At 37.4% G+C, this 20,371-nt stretch overlaps 2 protein-coding genes across 3 annotated transcripts in view; both read right to left on the bottom strand.

The window, feature by feature from the left end:
- Positions 1-10,550, bottom strand: part of LOC107717494 (uncharacterized protein C16orf52 homolog B) — a 31,615-nt gene extending 21,065 nt beyond the window's left edge. Inside the window, exons 1-2 of one of the 2 annotated variants that reach the window (XM_016524261.1) lie at positions 9,720-10,550; positions 9,496-9,679 (exon numbers count right to left, since the gene is read on the bottom strand). In XM_016524261.1, the coding sequence (XP_016379747.1) occupies positions 9,496-9,601 (106 nt within the window). In that variant the 5' untranslated portion in view covers positions 9,602-9,679; positions 9,720-10,550. Of the gene's footprint in view, positions 1-9,495 lie in introns of both variants that reach the window. The other variant, XM_016524260.1, reaches the window with a different exon arrangement.
- Positions 10,551-11,553: 1,003 nt separating this feature from the next.
- LOC107717493 (cytochrome b-c1 complex subunit 2, mitochondrial-like) overlaps positions 11,554-20,371 on the bottom strand; it is a 12,448-nt gene continuing 3,630 nt past the window's right edge. Inside the window, exons 6-14 of the mRNA XM_016524259.1 lie at positions 19,694-19,818; positions 19,520-19,617; positions 19,368-19,425; positions 17,672-17,761; positions 14,819-15,018; positions 14,646-14,726; positions 13,398-13,474; positions 12,992-13,145; positions 11,554-11,877 (exon numbers count right to left, since the gene is read on the bottom strand). Of these exons, the coding sequence (XP_016379745.1) occupies positions 11,794-11,877; positions 12,992-13,145; positions 13,398-13,474; positions 14,646-14,726; positions 14,819-15,018; positions 17,672-17,761; positions 19,368-19,425; positions 19,520-19,617; positions 19,694-19,818 (967 nt within the window). The 3' untranslated portion in view covers positions 11,554-11,793. The remainder of the gene's footprint in view (positions 11,878-12,991; positions 13,146-13,397; positions 13,475-14,645; positions 14,727-14,818; positions 15,019-17,671; positions 17,762-19,367; positions 19,426-19,519; positions 19,618-19,693; positions 19,819-20,371) is intronic.

Below are 20,371 nucleotides of genomic sequence, written 5' to 3'. Positions count from 1 at the left end.
ATTGTTTATGCAATTTACAAAATTATATTTGATTTATATGAGATAATTTAGAGTAATGCACGTTTTTTATAGATATTTATTTCCCTGTGTTGACATTATGTGCTGCATTATTTTGCTCATTGCGCCCTCCTGTGGCCTCGGGAGACAAGCCAAAAGTTTCCTTAAAACCCATTTAATCTGCATATAAAACATTAGAAATTAGATATTTCTTTAATTTTTATTGTGTGTTTGACTGTTAAAACAAAAAATATATATTTGTTGTTTGTCTCAATAAATTGGGTTAATTTAAAAATACAGTGGTTAAATTAAAAAAAAATTTCTCTATTGCCGTTTTAAAAAAGGTTACACACAATGTCAATAATTATCGATACCGAACGATATGAAACATTACATCGTTGATCATTTTTTTTGCTATATTGCCCAGCCCTAATCATGACACTGTATTTTTTGCATTTTAGCATTAGTGTCTGTGATTAAACTTTGAGCAATTGCAGCTCTTTCATAGATGCTGGCTTTGCAAAGTTCTCTGCAGTCGGTTTTTGTGGAAACAGGGTCTTTAAGGTGAATACTGACGTTTTCTGTCACTTTGCTGCAGTAGTTCTATGTTGTTTGGACACAGTCCTTCTTCGTGATCGATGGTCTCTATCATTCATTTTTGGTTTTTGCCCATTTTTCTCCTTCACTTATGAAGTCTAGCCATTCTTTGTGAAAACAGGCATGATCATACAACAACAAAACAAATTGGCTGTTAAGGTTACAAATGCTCCTACTAAACAGGCCTCCATGATTTGCCCCTTTTTGGAAGTCTAACAAGTCACCCATTTGACCCATGGGGCTTGTTGAACAAACTAGATAATACACAGAAACTATAAGAAAATGATAATCGCAGTATGAGGTTTTTTTTCACTGTAGCCTGCACAAATGTTATTAATCACTTTAATAATGGGTGTTCACATTATTTCGTCCAACCCTCATATATATAATGCATAGTGTTGTCAAAAGTACCAGTACTTCGGTACCAAGTGGATCCTTAAATTATAAAAATGTAAAAAAAAAAAGACTTTCTGCATTACCAGTAGAACGATGTACTAGGGCTGCACGATATATCGTTTCAACGTCGATATCGCGATGTGCGCATCCGCGATAATCACATCGCAGGATGTGCGATGTTTAGCATAGGCTACTGATCGTTATATTTATACTGATTGTTTGCTTTGCTCACACACAGACACGGTGTCTACACCGGACGCGACAGCTGTATAGAGATACCAATTTTAAATAAATTTAGTAGCAGAGCTACTACAAGGGATTTTCAGTGCTGGAAATCCATTAATCCTTTGTTGAAACTTCCGCGTCGTTGCGGCGAGCACAGGTCACGGTCGCTTAGCAACAGCAGACGCCACGAAAGCGCAAGCTCCCGAGCGCTTTGGAAAGAAGGAGAAAGCGGCACGGCTGGCATTTTCCACGCATTTTTAGGCTGACATGTGAACGGCCCCAAAGTCTGTCTACACTGGACACGACAAAGCGATCATTGCATATCATTTGAACTTTGTGTCAGTAGTACATCATCATAAATAGAACGAGGCATCAGTTTATTGTCGGGATTTGTCGTGTCGCGCTCAATCCAGTGTAGTCAGTCACACAGCATCACTGATTATAATGGGTTCTATAGTATTTTGTCGCATCCAGTGTAGACACCGTGAGAGCCACGCAGATGCACGTAAACTCTGATTTCTGTTCACTTCTGCGTCTATTTGTGCCTGAAATACTGTGCTCTGCAAGTATCCTTGTAAACACAGATGCTTATGGCTTAGATGAAGGTAAACAATTGAGAAAGAAAATAGATGTGTAACAGTATATTGGTTTACAGCAGTTATGTTCCTGTTGGTTTCTCTGTCATGAACGTTAATCAAACAACAAAACACAAAGATAAATCACTATAGCTTTAACACAGATTTGTTAGATTTAATTTATAGTGAAAACTATGCAGTGTTATTTTACATTTGATTATTCGATATCTGTACCTGAATACTGTTACTTACCTGAAAAATATAAAGCACTGCTTATTTCATTTGTATCTTTGTGCTGTTATTTATCTATGCTTGTAATGTTTATTTCCTATGCTGATTTACTCGCCTACAAAATCACCCCAGTCATTGATTTTTTTTCCCAAAATGAGCTATTGAAGTCATCTGATTTTTTTTCATATCGCAATATATATTGCAGAAAAAAAAATATTGCAATGCGAGTTTTTTTCCAATATCGTGCAGCCCTATGAAGTACTGACTCTATTCGGTACTGCTGATCAGCATGCAGTTCATACAGTGCCATGTGTATTTGTGCTCTAATTAACGACTAAAGAGTGCTGAGCACTGTAGCCAATCACAGACATGTCTGTTGAGCTGTTGAAATGCTAATATCGTAACAACACTAACCATGAAACAATAAAAATGCAGGACATGACTAGATAAGATCATAAAACGTTGATTAAAGGGACAGTTCACCATCAGTTGCTGGTCCCTATTGACTTGCATAGCGGTTTTTTTTTTTTTTTTTTTAGTATTGGTCAATATTTTTCAAGGGTAATGCAAAACTAGTGCATTAAGTATTTTTAGGTTTTTTTAATTCTGTCATTTCAGAATATAGGTATACATCTCAAAAGCTTTAATTTACATGTGAAACAAAATTGTATTATAAATGTATCAATAAAATATACCACTAGTTATAAATGATAAAGCAGGCACATTAAATAAGGAAATAAATACGGTCAATCTTAAAGCAGCAAGACCCTAGAACTGCTCACTGCAGGTTGAACGGAGTCAGCGAGATGGGCTTTATTTTCTCAAGCAGCCATGAGTCAGTGGCATAAACAGACCGGCCTAATCACTTTTCAAGAGGTCTGTCTCTCTCAGTCGCTTCTTATTCCTTTCATGTGTTCGGATAAGCATTGCTGAGAGCACGTCAGTCCTTTTCATAATATCCTCTTTCCTAAGAGCTCCTCAGTATGTAGCTCAATGAATTACAATGAATGGGACAAAATAACCAGGCCCACATGGAATCCGTGCCTTAAGAAAACTCCACGGGTTTTCGCAGAACCGGAACACCGGGCATTCACAAAAATCTACTAATGGTCTGCCCCTTTCGCATGCCTGTTTATTAAATATTTGGTCTAATTTGATTGTTCTCAGTTTCCAATAAGAGCAGGGCTCAATTCAGCAGAAGGCATCACTGCATGCATGTAGTTTCTGTTGAGCGAAGAGCGCCAAAAGAGTGAAAATGGGCAACAGCTGAACTGACTGCCTGGAATAGAATGGAAAAGAACGCAAGGGTCTTGAGATGCACAGCATCGAAATATTGTGTAATAAAAAAAATAAAAAAAGTAAAACATGTATTTGTCCATATTGCACAGAAATGCACAAAATAATGATCTTTAAAAAAAGCATCATATGACCCCTTTAAAATTGCTGTTATCGTGACATCCAGTGCGCTATATTGTTTTGAATTATTTTTCTTAAATAATATTCAAGTCTAAATATAGGTTTTTAACTGATTTATTGTTTGGATCATTAAATTAAGTACTTTGGTCCTTCCATTCAGATGTACTTTATGTGATACCTTTGCATAAATAGCAGGAAGAACAGGTTCATGTCATGCATTTGTAAAAATAATGCATGTCAAGAGACCTATATGGAATTTTAAATAATAATATAATTTAATTAAAAGTTCTTAATGTTGAGCCCTGAAACATTCAGTCATCTCAGCTTAGTTTAGAAAAAAAAAAAATCTAAATCAGCTCAGAGAAAAAGTCTGAAAACATCCTCCAGTTTAAAATATGCTTTCATATTTTGTTCTTGAGTCAGAATTCTGCATGAGCAAGTGCTTCAGAAACAGTGGGAGGAAGTGGCATTTCTAGTTGGGCGCTTGTTTTTCTGCAAACAGAAACAGGACTGTTATAAATGCCATCGACACCTCTAAAACAAGCTCCAAACAATCAGCTCCCTGCCTGGAGAGTGAAATGAGTACTGTATGCTGTCACACGGAGAAAGGAATTAATCATTCCTCTCACTCCAAGTGTTTCTCTGGGAATAAAAGGCTCGGAAGGCTTTTTTTTTTTCATTTTGTAAATGTCACGACCACCAACTCATGTTTTGTCCCTGCGAGCTCTTGGGTTCTCAGTCACGGGTTGAGTTTGAAGGTCTCCGCTGCATAATTTCCTGTCTCTGCCGTGACTCCTGCCTGTGAACTGTAGTTTCCTTTTGAAAAAGTGTACAAACACAAACATACCATCCTTACAGCTGTCTCACTGGCACCGCAGATGTGAATCGGAGCAGTAAAAGCCAATCAAAAAGATCTCCTTTTTCAGCTAGGGTTCGAGGGGACAGACTGGGCGTCTGTCTGGATGGCCACATTCCTGTCAAACAGCATAATGAGTCTGAGATGAGAGCAATGGGGAAATGAGCTTTAAAGGTATTTTGTACTGAGGTCTACTTATAATGTTATCAAGACTTTTGCATCAAAAAACATCATAATTTATCCACCTTATTCTTCAAAGCGGAAGTAAGCCTATGGGCAAGACTTCCGGTTCATTAGCCGCTGTAGGGAAATAAGGAGAAGAATAACAACGTGCAGTAAACGGTAAAACTGTTTGCACGACAAACCAGTGTGTTCATAATTAAGATAATACATTAAAATAATAAGTTAAGACACACCAGTTTGCAATACCAAGCAGCAAAACAGGCTGTTTTGTACAGCTAAAAATAGCTGGAAGCGGATGAAAGCCAGACCCATAAAAACTACAAATGGCCGCACCCACTCTTACGGGAAGAATAAGGTGGATAATTAATAGCTATTTTCTGTCCTGTTTTGACCCCCCTCATCAGAACGCTCTGTTTGTATAGGTGTGGCGGATTGTCGACTCTGAAGTAAATGCCCACTGCTATGATTGGCTAACAGTTGTGTGTTTGACAGCCTACGGCCTTCTCAGATGGATGCTGCTGTGGTTTAGGTAAAAAACACAAATACTCAGTACATATCAAATGATCTGTAATAACAGACAAATCAATAGTGAGCATGTAATAAAAACAGTTACTCACACTTGTGGGGTGCGACATTACTGTCGGATCCAATATAGTCATCACAGCATCGTCTTTTAGTTTCAATCTTTCTGAAAATCCTGCGTTGAATTGTGGCTTGTTTGTAAACGAATCCAAGGTAAAATGAAGTGAACAAACGACCAAATTCTTACTGACGTGGTCTGGATCTTCATTAAAAATAATCCACTATTTCCTAATGTTGGGATCTAGGCCTGTCGCAATAATCAATATATCGACTAATCGTGCAATATATGTACATGACCATGTTTATTTACTATTTATTCAGGTTTTTTTTTAAATGTATCTAATATTTGATACTTCATTTCCATGATCTAAATATTCTTAAAAATGTAAAGTTTGTTGTCATTTGGAAGTGTGTAGGCCTCCTGTTACATTATGATTATATATTCAGTGGCATAAAATGGTCTTTAAAATGACAATATCGCTTATCGCAATTATTTCTGGGGCAATATATCGCACAACAAAAAGTTGTTATCGTGACAGGCCTATTGGGATCAGAAGGAAAGTGATGCAAAGACAGTGTTTTTCTACAACTTGGCACTGCACAGCGTCTTCTTGTCTTCGGAGCATCTTTATAATTTGATTTCTGCGTAGACCTGCATTTGATCTTGTAATTTACACCTACATGTGTGAATTGATGGGTGGGGCTTAGTGCTGGGTGGTATGACCAAAAATGTATATCACGGTATTTTCCAAAATTATACCGGTTTCACGGTACATGGCGGTATTTTTTTTTTCATGCATGACCGGGTGTTAACTAGGCTTGCCGCGATAGACGGTGCTGATGGTGATACCGATGTTAAGCCGCAACACCGGTTACGTCACTTATGTTCACATTGATGTTAAAATGACATTTTCTGATTTGTGACATTACTTTTTATGTACTGCTAAAACACTGCTGGTCACTTTCAGAAGTTGTAGTGATTCTTTCTTTTCCAAGAAAGAATGTGAAACAAATTGGTTATATAATTTTCATTTTTAAATATTTTAAAATATAATTGAAATAGATTTTTCACACTTTAAGCAATATCGTATCGCATATTGAATATCGCAGTTTTTAACAAGGTATCGCATATCACATTTTTTTTCAGTATCGCACAGCCCTAGTGTTCTGAGAGTTTTAACAGCTGCTTTCTAGGCCACGTCAAAAGAGCCTTTTTGATAAATGTCTGATATTCTAATCTACATATATGCTTGTGTCCCTCCTTTAAAGCAAGCATTTTTACTACCCTCTTTTGTGTCTACCAGGTGAAATGTGTTGCAAGTCTATTCGTTTGCAACAAGCAACGATTTTTGAGGGATCAAAGTTTTAAGGGACTCACTCTCAGGCCATCCAAAATGTAGATGAGTTTGTTTCTTCATCGGAAGAGATTTGGAGAAATTCAGTTTCTCCAAATCAATCACTTGCTCAGCAATGGATCCTCTGCAGTGAATGGGTGCCGTCAGAATCAAAGTCCAAACAATGATCAGTGCAGTGATCGGTTTACACGTCACATTTTAGTATCGGCACTAGGGCTGCACGAAAAATCGAAATGGAATCGAGATCGCGATTCCATTACTATCAAAATGTGCATGACAATCGCATTCGATTAATCGTGCCGCCCTAATCGGCACGGCTTGCTTGGAAACCTCAACCAAGGTGGTACTGTTTAAGTGGGCCGTGCCGTGCAGTGGAAAATCGCCATTGGAGTCTGGGGTTTATTTGATTCAAACGCACGTGATGGGAGATTTACCGCTGATTACAGAACCGGCTTTTCTGACAAGATGCGCGTTAAATATCGCATGCGATTTATCGTGCAGCCCTAAATTACACCAATAATAAGCATAGTAATAGCAAACAAAAAAAGACAACGTTTCTTGAACTGAGAGAATATGTCTTTGTGTACCCATCAACACCGGGGAAAATAAACAATTAATGACAGAAAACAAAACAACAACAAAATTCAATGCAAACGTTTAGTCAAAATGTCCGAAAGTAGATCAAAGACACGATTTCTCAGAAAGAGCCTAAACAATGTCTCATCAGCCAATTATTCTGCCTCATTCTGGTCATAGACCACATCAAAGAGAGGGCAGGGACTCTACAAACACTTTAATGATTTTACCATTAACGGGAAGGAAACAATCTGACAATGGCTCACAAAGGAGCCCATTCGGTTTACTGAATTGCATGCAGCCACGCACTAAACAATGAACTCTGAATTCTTCAGAACAATCTTACACACAAACAAATAATGCATCTATGAGGGCATTTACGGTATTGTTTTCATTAAGTCATTCTTTGACTGACAAGGGCATTGTGCTTCAGAGTGAATCATACAAAACGTTACAAAATGCACCCAATAATCATAATAATACAATTTGCATGAAACCTTTCCAAATAACTGCCATTTCTATAATGCAAAAAAACACACTCATACATAGAGCATACAGAGACATATATATTGCATATAATATAAAGTCTGCCAAAACTTTTTATTTCCCAATCGACTTTACTAGTTACCAGAGTTTGAAAGATCTTTAAGTGTGTGTGTGTGTGTGTGTATGTTATCCATCATTTACTTTCATAACTCAATTTTATAACCGTGCAAAAAAGGACTGTAATTTGACAAAGTGTGTTGTGTAACTTTTATTTAGAATTCTATAATGAGAATTACCACTGAGAACGAGAACTACTAAAAAACCCTCATATATAGAGCATACTGTAATGTAAAAAAATGCATATAATATATAGTGTGTGTGTGTGCGCGTATCAAATCGTTTTTATTTCCCAACAGACTTTACTAAAGAGTCTGAAAGATGTTTGTGTGTGTGATCCATCATCCGTTTTTTAATAACTTTTTAGTATAAAAAGGACTGTAAAATGCCAGTGTTGTGTAACTCTAATTTTGAAATCTATAATAAGAACTACCACTGAGAACTACAAAAAAAATAATAATAATAATAAATAAAATAAAAAACCCTCAAAAGTAAAACGGACACTGGATACATTGCATAAATGAGAATTTGGTGTGCAATGTGCTAAGCTGTCATTTAAATAATATCAAATAATGCAATGGATCTTAATGTTGCTAAACTGATTCATTCACTTTATGAAAAAACTAAAATAAATTAAATTTTTATTTAATTTTTAAAATGATATTCACCTATAATAACTCACCACTGGTTTCATAACCATGGAACAACAATGCCTGCTCCAGACAATAAGAAAGCCTCAGACAAGTGGCCTGAATGCATTCAATAAGAAGCATGTGCTAAAACTCCTGCGCTGGATGGCTGAAAATGACAAAGGAATATGTACACATGGCTGCTTGTTTTAGCACCTGATTCACCGCTGGAGCATTTAAGACAAGTAAGAAAACAACACAAGGCCAGCGATTCTGACCCACTTACTAACCAGTCATGCTGAACAACCAGCAGCTGTTTATCAACAGGCCGCCTGCACACGGACATCTGAAGACAGTCATGGGTTTAAATGTTTAATAACGGTGTAGGTGTCCTAGCGCTGCGAGAGAAACATAAAACTGCTACATAACCAAAACACAGCAGTTGAACAACTTGACATGCAGGAACTGCTGAAAATTATTTCACCTGAGCAAGTCTTGAGCTTCATTTAATTCAAGATGTCAAATTGGACTTAGTGATGTTAGTGCTCAGATGACTGTGATGTGGTTAAACGTTACAAAAGAATCATGATGCAATTTTGACGGCAATGCTTGATCCCTTCTGGTATGATTTTAGTGAATTTAAGTAATTTTTTTTTTCTTTTTTAAAGTCTAATAATGTTTAAGAGTTGAGCTTAAATTGACAAAATACAAATCATTTTACATTTTATATTTAAATGAGATTAAAATGTTTCATATTTCATTACATGAACCATTTGTGAGCTAAAAAAAAGTGACAAATATTTACTACAGACCATTATTGAGTATTTTTAGCATTAAAGGCCTGAAAATGAAACTTTAAATCCTGTGAGTGACACTAATATTGATAACAAATGATATACAGCAATGATTTTCAGCTCAGTGTTTAATTTCTATATATATATATATATATATATATATATAGGCATAATCATATTTGTATGCACAAGAATCAAAGCTTCATGAGATTTCTGAATGCACGTAAACTAATGATCTGTTCAGCATTATATAATCATTTTTCTTAATGACATTAATGCAAGTTATTATAAAGAGCAGCTTTACAATTAAAATGCAATCTCACGTAGAAAACTATTTTTTGTCACAATCCTGAAAACAGATGAGGAACAAAGCAGGACTACGGACATGAAATGCCTTTTTAGAGATGCATCCAGTTCCCAGTTCTGCTGTTCCCACATCTGAACACATTATAATACAAAGTTATTGATCTCATATCTCACCTGCTGACTCGCCAGTGTTGATCCAGTCTGGATTGGCTATGCTCGCTATGGCAAATATATCCGCAGCCAGAAAGAGACATCCTGAAATAATGGTGAGTTTATCCATCTCAGGTGACCTGGACTCTGACAGACGCGTGAAGAACTGAGCTAATCTCTCTGCCGCTATCAGTAAACAGCACTGTCCCTGCTCGAGTCCGACTGCATAATATGGCGTGATACGATACGGCTAGAAGTCCAGCAGCCCTGGAGAGCGAAACGAACTCATTAGAGATCAGGATCTGTGCCTGATCTTCCTCCTAGTAAGAGCTCAGGGCTGATGCTCCATCCTCATCATCCTCACACGGTGACTGCGCTCTTCTGCTCTTAACGTTACTAGCTAGCTAACAGGCTACAGATCCTCACGGTTTGTTTGCGTTCCGGAGGGCCTGCTGCCACTCGACGTCCACATATCCATCTTCAAGAAGCTCTCGACTGCGGGAATTTAACAGCTAATGCGGTAAGACAACGAGTTAGAGCCGTACGGGGCCGTTTTCATCGACGGTGCTACGGTCCATCTTTCTCCTCAGCTGCACGCGAGCACAACACCGCCGCATCATCCTCATCCTCAAAAACCCGTCAGAATCCCGCGCGCGTGATGTGGAAGGTCGTTAAACGAGTGTATTTGGAAAGAAACGACTGGAAGACGCAGAAGCATGAGAAACAGCGGTGTAAACGCACCTCTCGTGTCTTTTCCGATGACATAAAGCGAACCCCCCCCCCACGCAGCGTCTCTCGTCAGACACAACAGGCCCGCGAGATCACGCTCTCTCGCTATCGCGAGACTTCCGGTGGTTAAAGGGGGTCTGTGATGCGTGTGGGCAGCATAAACATACATTACGCGCTTAATGCACGCAGTAATTTCAAAATGCATTGGTGAACAATATATGTGTTCTGTAATGTAGAAAAAGGGATCATAACGTATTTATTTTATGACTGAGCAGTGGGAGCCAAAAGTCTGAGATCACAATGAAAAAGCGTTTATTTTACGTTTATTTAAAATACGTATTATTATTATTTTTTATTAAATACAAAACGTGCAATTACTATTTAAAAGCATAACGATTTGAAATAACTTACAAAAAAAGTTAATGAATTTGATAATGTAATGAAAAAACGATTTAAATATTAAAAAGACGGGTAACACTTTACAATAAGGTTCCATTAGTTAATGTTAGTTAATGAAAATACAGTCGTTCACTGTTAGTTCATGTTAATTCACAGTGCATTAACTAATGTTAACAAGTACAACTTTGGGTTTTAATAATGTATTAGTAAATGTTGAAATTAACATTAGCTAAGATTAATAAAGGCCGTAGAAGTATTGTTCATGCTTAGTTCATGTTAACTAATGTTAACTAATGAACCTTAATGTAAAGTGTTACCAAAAGACAAAGATGGAAATTGAAAAATGTTTTTCTAATGTATGAAATACAATAATTCTAATTAATCTATATATTATAGAAAATGGTCACATGAACATCAGTATATATCATTTAATAGCCATATGACAAATACTTTTTTTTTTTTTTTTGGGGTATGAGCAAAGTATGTTAAAAGACTGATGAGACTCTGACTAGATATATTGTAAAACTAAATATATTAATATATTTATCAAATATTTGAAATCTATTTTTAGCACTATTTATGCCAAATATGTTTTAGTTAATTAAAAAAATATATAAGGGTAAAAAAAATTTGGAAAAAATGTGCAGGTGTTAATTCCACTCTTGAAAAGAAGAGTAAAATTCATGCTTATAATACAGCAAAATAAGTAAGAAATTATGTGTGAATTGTTAAGTAACAAAAAGCATCCCCGTATAGTAGTTTTATTTATTTATTTAACTTTACTTTTAATAATTCACACATACCTATTTCTTAAACATAACTACAAATTAAAAGTTGGGAATGTTTTTTTTTTCCTTACCTAATGTGCAGCGCATAGTCTCCCTCTGCAGGCTAATGGAAGAACTACCAAAAGCAATGGGTCAAAACCCATGATCCCACAGATTCTATTATGACGCAGACAAGGAGTATTTATCACTGATAGATTAGTTTTAATGAATGTGCATCAGATATACAGTGAAATGGACGAAACTGATGCTCTGCTCTCAGTAAACCGTTACTAAGGACCAGACTTCACGATGAACTGACCAAAAAAAACAATTGTCAACAGCAATCAGGGATTCATACAAGTTATGAATGTTTTTACACTCAAATAAGCAGCTGCACAATGTGTGCACTTTAGATTGGGACTTTCTCTCACAATTCATCAACAAATGGTGTGTTTGCCAGATGTCCATAACATGACATGGTCTTCTTGCTTTCGTCAAACTTCTTTGCAGCCTGTAGGGGGAAAAAAAAAAAGACAATTCTGCTGTCATCTCAACGTTTCATGAGACAAACTTCTTTGCAGCCTGTAGGGGGAAAAAAAAGACAATTCTGCGGTCATCTCATCTTTCATGAGTAAGTGGTTGAGCAGCAAATCAGCATATTATAATGATTTCTGAAGGATCATGTGACACTGAAGACTGGAGTAATGATGCTGAAAATTAAGCTTTGATCACAGAAATACATTACAGTTTAAAATATTATTAAAATAGAAAGTTATTATTTTTAATTATAAAACTATTACCGTTTTCACTGTATCTTTGATCAAATAACTGCAGCCTTGCTGAGTATAAGAAACTTATTTTAAAAACATTTAAAAAAAATTTACCGACCCCAAACTTTTGAATGGTACTGTGTGTTTACATGCTTTTATTAAGCAATGGAGTTGCGCACGTGTGTTTGTCTGTTCCCGTCATTTCGGTGACAAATGTTTTATAAACGAGGCCCAGCTCGACGCTGGATTTGCAGATCGTTTGATACTGAAAGACAGAGCTGTCCCAGCGATAAAAGATCCCGGTCATGAGTCGGAACAGTAGGCGGTGAGTAAAACTGCATCAAATTTCTGTGTTTTGTTGGCAATCGGTGCTTAAGTGCATATCATTTAATAAAATTTTTTTATAATTTATGCATTTAGCAGACGCTTTTATCCCAAGCGACTTACAGTGCATTCAGACTATAAATTTTTTTACCAGTATGTGTGTTCCCTGGGAATCGAACCCACGACCTTTTGCACTGCTAACGCAATGCTCTACCACTGAGCCACAGGAACACTACAACATATTACAAATACATTATGAACACTACAACATATAATGTAAACAACATGAACATGCACGTGACTCTTTAGCTCCGCCCACGGCACGCCTCCAGGAGCTCGGCTGTTTTCAGAGAGAATCGTAAAGCTGTTTCTTTCTTTTATAAATCTGATAAAACTAAAGACTCTTTGGAGATATGACGGATACAATACTATCTACAGGTACTCAAGATTAACATAAGATTGGCAGAACTGTGTGTGTTATGTCCCCTTCAAGGAAAAGTTAGCCTACCATGATTTACAGAAATGACTTACTTTGACGACGTCACTGGAGGTCACCGCGTCGATGCTCTGCGTCACAGTCTGAGGTGAGCTGTAGGCGCCACTGCTCAAAACCTGAACTCCCAGCTCCTCCAGCAGGCCCTCTGAACTCTCCAAAGACATCAGATAATCGGCCATCAGCTGGGTCCTGAAAACACACAATACGAGGCCCTTCAATCAACTGACGTCCACACTGACAAACAACAAGACAACGTGACATCAAAATCGACCCCATTTACTTTCCTTAAGCACATTACTCGAAATAAAAAGCAGCACGAACTTGCTCACAGTATTTCTGAATGTCTACTGTAGCCTACAGTTTCACAGAAATACTTCCTGAAATTACAAGCGCATTATTAGATCAATAATGCTGCGGAGTGGCTGGTGTTAATGGACTCACTTGGCTCTGGTGAGGTCATCTGCAGTAAGACTTCCTTCAGCCACAGCTGTCACCTGTGCCATGGCTGCATTGATCACCTGCAGACAGAGAGAGATCAATGCAGATCTCAATCAATCACTCACTTCACACTGTCAGCATTAATGGAACAGTTCAAGCACAAATAAAAACATAGTCACTGTGTGTGCTTAATTAATGACAGACAGGTTTAGGCTACGTCCACACGAAGCCAGAGCTTTCCCTATCCGATCTTTTTTTTCTCCACATCTCAAGAAATATCTGCGTCTACACGAAACCACGCAAAAAATATCGGTTTCACTCTCCCAAAACGTCGGATCCATCTGGACGAAACGCCTATACGATACAAAATGTATGCATATACAGCATGGGCGTCGCTAGGCCATTTTTAGGGGGGCTATAGCTATAAAATTATAGGCTATAAAATTTTGCGATTAGTTCCATAAACTGTACACGAATTCGTGATCGCCTCAGTCCCCTTTAAATTTCATCTGAAAACGGCGGCAGACTTCGATCGGCTCCTCCCCGTCTTTCAGCGCGTTCTTCAGTCCGCAGACGAAGCGGCGCAGAGCGAGAAACAGAGGACAATAAACTCCTTGATTTCGCTTAAGCAACTTTAAATATAATATGCATGCACAATAAACTATAGTAAAATGTATTTACATCACTCGACAGAAAGGTTTTTTTTAGGTTTTAATAAAATGTAAATTAATATAAAATGTCATAATAAGCATATTTCCAGTACGCGCCTCAGGCTTGCACAGTATCTGTCATAAATACAGTTTACAAAATATCATGGGGGAGCAATCGGTTCCCCATCTACTAGCCGAATTAGTTTTCGCTGCGTTCACCCCTCATCACACCACAGGTTTCCGCCAGTGAAAATGAAGCACATATGAACGCATAAACTTTATAAAACGATGTTGCCATTTTCATTTGAAAAAAAAAAAATAATAACTAGAGCAGTGCTGATTGGGGAGAACGGAGGTGCGCTCACTCTTGCCCAGGGCAAGTAAGACTGCAACTCAAGGCTGGCAGTCATGCATATGCTCTGGAACAGAGTAATATCGCGTCCACATCGCAGGCTTTGCGATTAGCAAATCGCAATGTCTCAAATCGCGATTTCGATTAATCGCACAGCCCTAATCAGAATGAACGTATAATGACAGAATTTACATTTTTGAGTGAACTAGTCCTTAATCAAACAACTATGTCTGTTCTCTGAACACTCACCTCGCGGGCTGAGTCTGCTTGTGAGATGACATACACGCCGAAGAGCCCGGAGTCAGAGTAAGTAGCGCTGAAAGCCGTGGCCTGTGAGGAAAATCAAACAGAAGCATCTGAACTGTAGTGAGATCTAAACATCCGTACTTTGAGGAAAGTGATCGTAGAGGACTAGCGCTCACATCAAACGGCTGTGTGGTGGCCTTGGCGATGCACTGGCTAAGTTTGCTGGTGATGTTGGATCCTCTCTTGACGTGTGGTCCAACACCCAGAAGCCTCTGCAGCACGCTGAAGGCATTGGCCTCCGCCGAGCCCGCCACGGCTCCTTCACACGCCAGCAGCGCATGCACCAGACCTCCACCGCTCTGCACACGCAGCTCACCTGCACACAGACGCCATTTCAATAGAATCATTCATTCAGTCAATCTTACAAAAGTACAGCCAGGTCAAGTTTATATGTATATATTCAGGCCCAAAACCACACACACAAAATTAATGATACAAATAACAAATTTGTTAAAATAACAATTAATCATAACAGTCAACAAAATTCTCATTACTGTAATGCAAATAACTAAACAAACTAATAAATAAATACAATCTCATTCTCCATTACGCATGCATTTTATATTATTGCTATTTATTTCCTCAATGGTGATTAATTTGTCACTTTAAATTCTAGTTACAGTGAAAATACTGTTATACATGACACGACTTTCTATTTAAATCGGTATAAATTCAAAACAATGCAACAAATGTGACCATGATGTATAAATGGTTCAAATTAGGGATGCTCCGATCGATCGGCCGGAGATCGGTATCGGCCGATAATCACATTTTATGACTCGATCGGTACTCACTAACTTAACATATTAGCCTACTCAATAGCATTAACACAGGCTTTACTCCTTTCAAACTTTATCTGGAATGTCACCGTTTCGGTCACTGCAACTTCCCGATCAGGCGAACAAACACACACGCACACGAAATCGTGTGCCTCACGAAAAAAAAAATATTTAAAAAAAATGTAGTTAATATTTGCATCATTTATGATTTATTTTATCCACCCGCGACCCACCCGCAAATAATCAGAATGCATTTTTTATTACCCGACCCGCGGATTATCCGCAGCGCCCGTGGATATAGGAAAAGCGGTTTGTAGCATAAATCTTACTGAAAATGCAAATTCATTCTCTGCCAGCAGGAGGTGCTTTAAAGCGGGAGAAACAGGTTTCCCCGGTAACAGCTGTACACAAAGCAGCGCTGAGCTCACAAACACTGCTTTATCAGGCATATAACATGCCAGAAGAAATGAAAATGACATCGAAAATTTTGTAAAGATAGTCTTCCTTAAGAAATACAGTGATATAAAAACACCGCGCCTTGTTTTGATTTTTAAATGTACAGTACGTGCTCATGTTTATTCAACGATGCCTTTTGGAAATCGGTCAGTTTTGATGTTGTGGCGAGTGCCACAAATAAATAAATGTATGGGAAACACATCCCACAGCACAACCACCTGAGCCCAACTTCAGTCTACTCATCACCTTAACTTTAACTCTTGCGTTTGTAGCCGGAGCCATAGCCAGACTGATAAACAAACACAGACCGGAAGTTAACTTCGGGCCAGGCGCGTGCACCTGATGAAACCGTCTATATAAAGCTTGAAGCATCAGAATCGGCATCGGTATCGGCCGATCACCATGACAAGAAATCGGTACTCAGTATCGGCTGCAGAAATCCTGATCGGAGCATCCCTAGTTAAAATCATTGAGTTTAATACCAATGATAATCCTCATTGTGGTAATAAAAATGTATTCTTCTCTTATATTTAATAAAAAATATGCATCATTTTTCACATCGTTTATACAAAAATGTGGTTTATTATTTCTTTCTATTGATTTTGGGGTGAAATATAACCCAGACATGTTCTTGACAAGTTTTGTATTATTCATAATAATAATCGTTCATTTAACATTGGTGTCTTTTCTCATATTGTTGTTGCTACCATTTTATATACACTACTGTGCAAAAGTCTTAGGCCATTAGTATTTTCAACAATAACAAAAAAAAATGGTTTTAAGTCTGTTATTTCTATCTCTTGCTGTAGTGTGTCAGGAGGAAATATCAGTTTACATTTCCAAACATTCCTTTTGTCATTAATTGTAATAATCCAGTGAGATTTTTGTTTGCACAAGGAGTCTGACAGCAGCCAGCGCTACACACAGAGATCTGATCTCATCACCATCATCCAGTCTGTCTGTGATTACATGAAAAAACAGAAAAAACTTAGATTCACTAAATCCAGAAGAACTGTGGCAACGTCTCCAAAAGAATTCAAGAAACCTTCCAGCAAAGCTACTGTACTGTGAAAAGTTTTAGGCACTTGCTGTAACGTGAGGATGCTTTCAAAAATAGATTTTATTATGAATTAACTTCAATTAACTAAATCAAATCAACATTTGGTGTGACAACCCTTTGTGTTTAAAACAGCTTTTGTCCGAGGTACACTTGTGCATAGTTTTTCAGGTAGCTTTGCACGAAGGTTTCTTGAAGTCTTTTGGAGATGTTGCCACAGTTCTTCTCGATTTAGTCAATCTGAGTTTTTTCTGTTTCTTCATGTAATCGCAGACAGACTGGATGATGGTGATGAGATCAGATCTCTGTGTGGAGCGCTGGCTGCTGTCAGACTCCTTGTGCAAACAAAAATCTCACTGGATTATTACAATTAATGGAAAAAGGAATGTTTGGAAATGTAAACTGATATTTCCTCCTGACACACTACAGCAAACGATAGAAATAACAGACTTAAAAAACTTTTTTTTTTTTGCTGTTGAAAATTCTAGTGCCCTAAGATTATAATTTTTTTTTTTAAATATGTACTAAATCAATGATTACACAATAGACTGCTTTTTTATTTAAATAAAACCTAATCATTTGCATAAAGTTTTACCTTCATTACAGACACAAACCTGACATTTCATTATTCATCAGATCATCTCCCTGTACATGTCATGAAGTGTGGGTGTACTCACCGCCCCGGTACACAGCCCCTGGTGCACCAAACCCTGTATGGGTGCTGAAGAACTGCTCGCCCACCTTCATCACAGCAGCATGACTGACGCCTTCACAAACACAGAGATTCAACATGATCAACTGTCTAACGCGTAACTCGCGTTACTTGTAATGCGTTACCCCCAACACTGAACGGGAGACAGTCACATTCACTCATCGGCGCCGATATTAAGCTTTTTTATGGTTATCGGTATCGCCATTTTCAAAACCGATTTCCCTATAAAATAATTTAACAGCATTTAAAGAAAGTTTTTGTCAGAACCCTTGTTATTCGTAATTTTGACATAAATTTTCATTTTTACACCAGACATGTATATTGGTTCAAAATATCGGTTACCGGTCTATTTGATCTGTAATAATCGGTATTGACATCGGCCCTGAAAAACACATATCGGTCGACCCCTAAATACAGTTTCATTAAAGTGACACACTAAACTACATAAAAGGCTGTTTTTATTTCAAGTAGAGCAACCAAAACATAATTTTGACCAAGTAGATTCAAGACACATCCTAAACATATAACAAGATTTAAAATACAGTGAAAATCTAGTTTAAAAGAAATAAACTCCATAATGTGTTTAAAAGATAATGTCGAACATGTTTCTTTTTACATGTATTTGTTCAATTTAAATTGAATTACTTTATTTAATTTAATCATTTTTGGGATGGGTGTGGGAAAGTCGCTATCAAAATGGTGTTTAATTTTACAAGGCCAACAAAATCCTCACAAATATACCATAAATATTAGAAATTTTGTCCAGCCCAGCTCAACAGCATAATAGAGTCCTGCAAGGACTCAACCTGGAGACAAGTTAGCATTTTAGTACTTCCGATTCCTTCATCCTTAAGTCAACAGGTTATTTTAAACAGATTTGTGGTTAAATGCCTGAAATAAGGTCTGTGGTGAACACAAAATCAAAATATTTTCACATTTTATTCAGTATCACCTACTTATCAGTAATACCCACTTATGGTTTTTTCTTGTCCTGAAAAGGTGGTTGCTAACAAGTGTCTAAATGAGACTACAGAGGTTGTTTAGGACATTAAACGTCATCACACCGAACAGGAAAACTCATCTACTCACTAATCCACTTTCACAGCCTTGTTGTCTATAAATAGGGTTGCAAAGGGGTGGAAAATTTCCGGAAACTTTCCAAAAAATCCCTGGAATATTAAAAAAAAAACCTGGAAAGTTTCCAAAATTTCTGAAATATATCCAAAATTTACTAGAAATTTTCCACCTTTTTGCAACCCATCTATAACTGTGCTCTTGCGAACTATTCTAATGCAAACTTTCAGGGAAAATTTTTTCAAAATCAAGACTGAAATAGTTGTCGAAGCTTAGTGATGGTGATGTTGAAGTCGTTCAACTGCGGTGTGGTTTGTTTCTAGCCTATGTTTAATTTTTACTTCTGCCAATTTTATTTAGCCTCCAAAATTAATAAAAGTTGTGTTCATTTGTGAAGATTATCATGTTGAAAAAAACATGTAAGAATCATAAACCTTTGTTGGTCACAGGACTTATTTTCTACAATCACCTAAAAGCCAATGGAGAAATCAAAATCGAGGTAACGAAGGTGATGCAAACTTCCAGGTTGGACTTCAAAAATACGTAATCATTGCTGCACTCTATGCACATTCATGAGAACGACCTACCCAATCCAACGAGGGCCATTCTTGCACTGGTGTAGTTATTAGCAAAGAACTGTTGCAGCTAGAATTTCAAAGCAGAAAGAGAAAAGTGTTTGCTTATGGCTCAGATTAAATAAGGTAACATTCACAGACAGAAGCTGCTGTCAGTCACTTACATGATCAACACTAATCTTCCCCACCATGTGGTCCGGACAGTACAGTGAGTTGGATAAAGCGTTCTTATACGCAGCTTCATGCAGCTTCTCCAGAACACCTGTGCAGGGACAGAATATCTCATCAGCATCAGACGCCGAGTCTCCACATTCATTTCATGGGATGGTATAATGTACCTATCTGTGGGCTCTGGTCTGCAACAGCCTTGTCTATCTTGACCCTCGGCAAGAGGTCAGACAACTCCCAGGGTCTGAAGTCAGGAGCAGTGGTCACATTAATCAGGTACTCCATGGCGCCCTCACTGAACAGGAAACACATTCACAATGCACACAATTCCCATTCGTTTTCAAATCTGAATAATTAAAATAGCTGTTTCAGTTTGAATAAGTTATCCTGTGATTTCAGCATCATTACTTCAGTCTTCTGTGTCACATGATCCTTCAGAAATGACTCTAAAAATGCTGATTTGCTCAACAAACATTACTTTTATCAATGTTAAAAACTGTTTTTACTGCTTAATATTTTTGCTGAAACCGTGATACATTTTTTTTTAGAATACTTTGATCAGTAGAAAGTTCAAAAGCATTTATTTAAAATAGAAATCTTTTGTAACAATGAAAAAGTATTTTCTATCACTTTTGATCAATTTAATGCATTCTAGCTGAATAAAGGTATGAATTATTAGAAAATAAAAATGACAGACCCCAAACTTTTTTTTTTTTTTTTACAATAGTGTGTACTTTCGGTCTTAGGTAACACTTCATTTTAAAGGGATAGTTCACCCAAAAATGAAAATTCTGTCATTAATTACTCACCCTCATGTCGTTTCAAACCCGTAAGACCTTCGTTCATCT

Source organism: Sinocyclocheilus rhinocerous, unplaced genomic scaffold (genome assembly GCF_001515625.1).
Source record: "Sinocyclocheilus rhinocerous isolate Xijiao unplaced genomic scaffold, SAMN03320098_v1.1 scaffold393, whole genome shotgun sequence".
Classification (NCBI taxonomy): domain Eukaryota; kingdom Metazoa; phylum Chordata; class Actinopteri; order Cypriniformes; family Cyprinidae; genus Sinocyclocheilus; species Sinocyclocheilus rhinocerous.
This window is presented reverse-complemented; position numbering and strand designations above follow the sequence as displayed.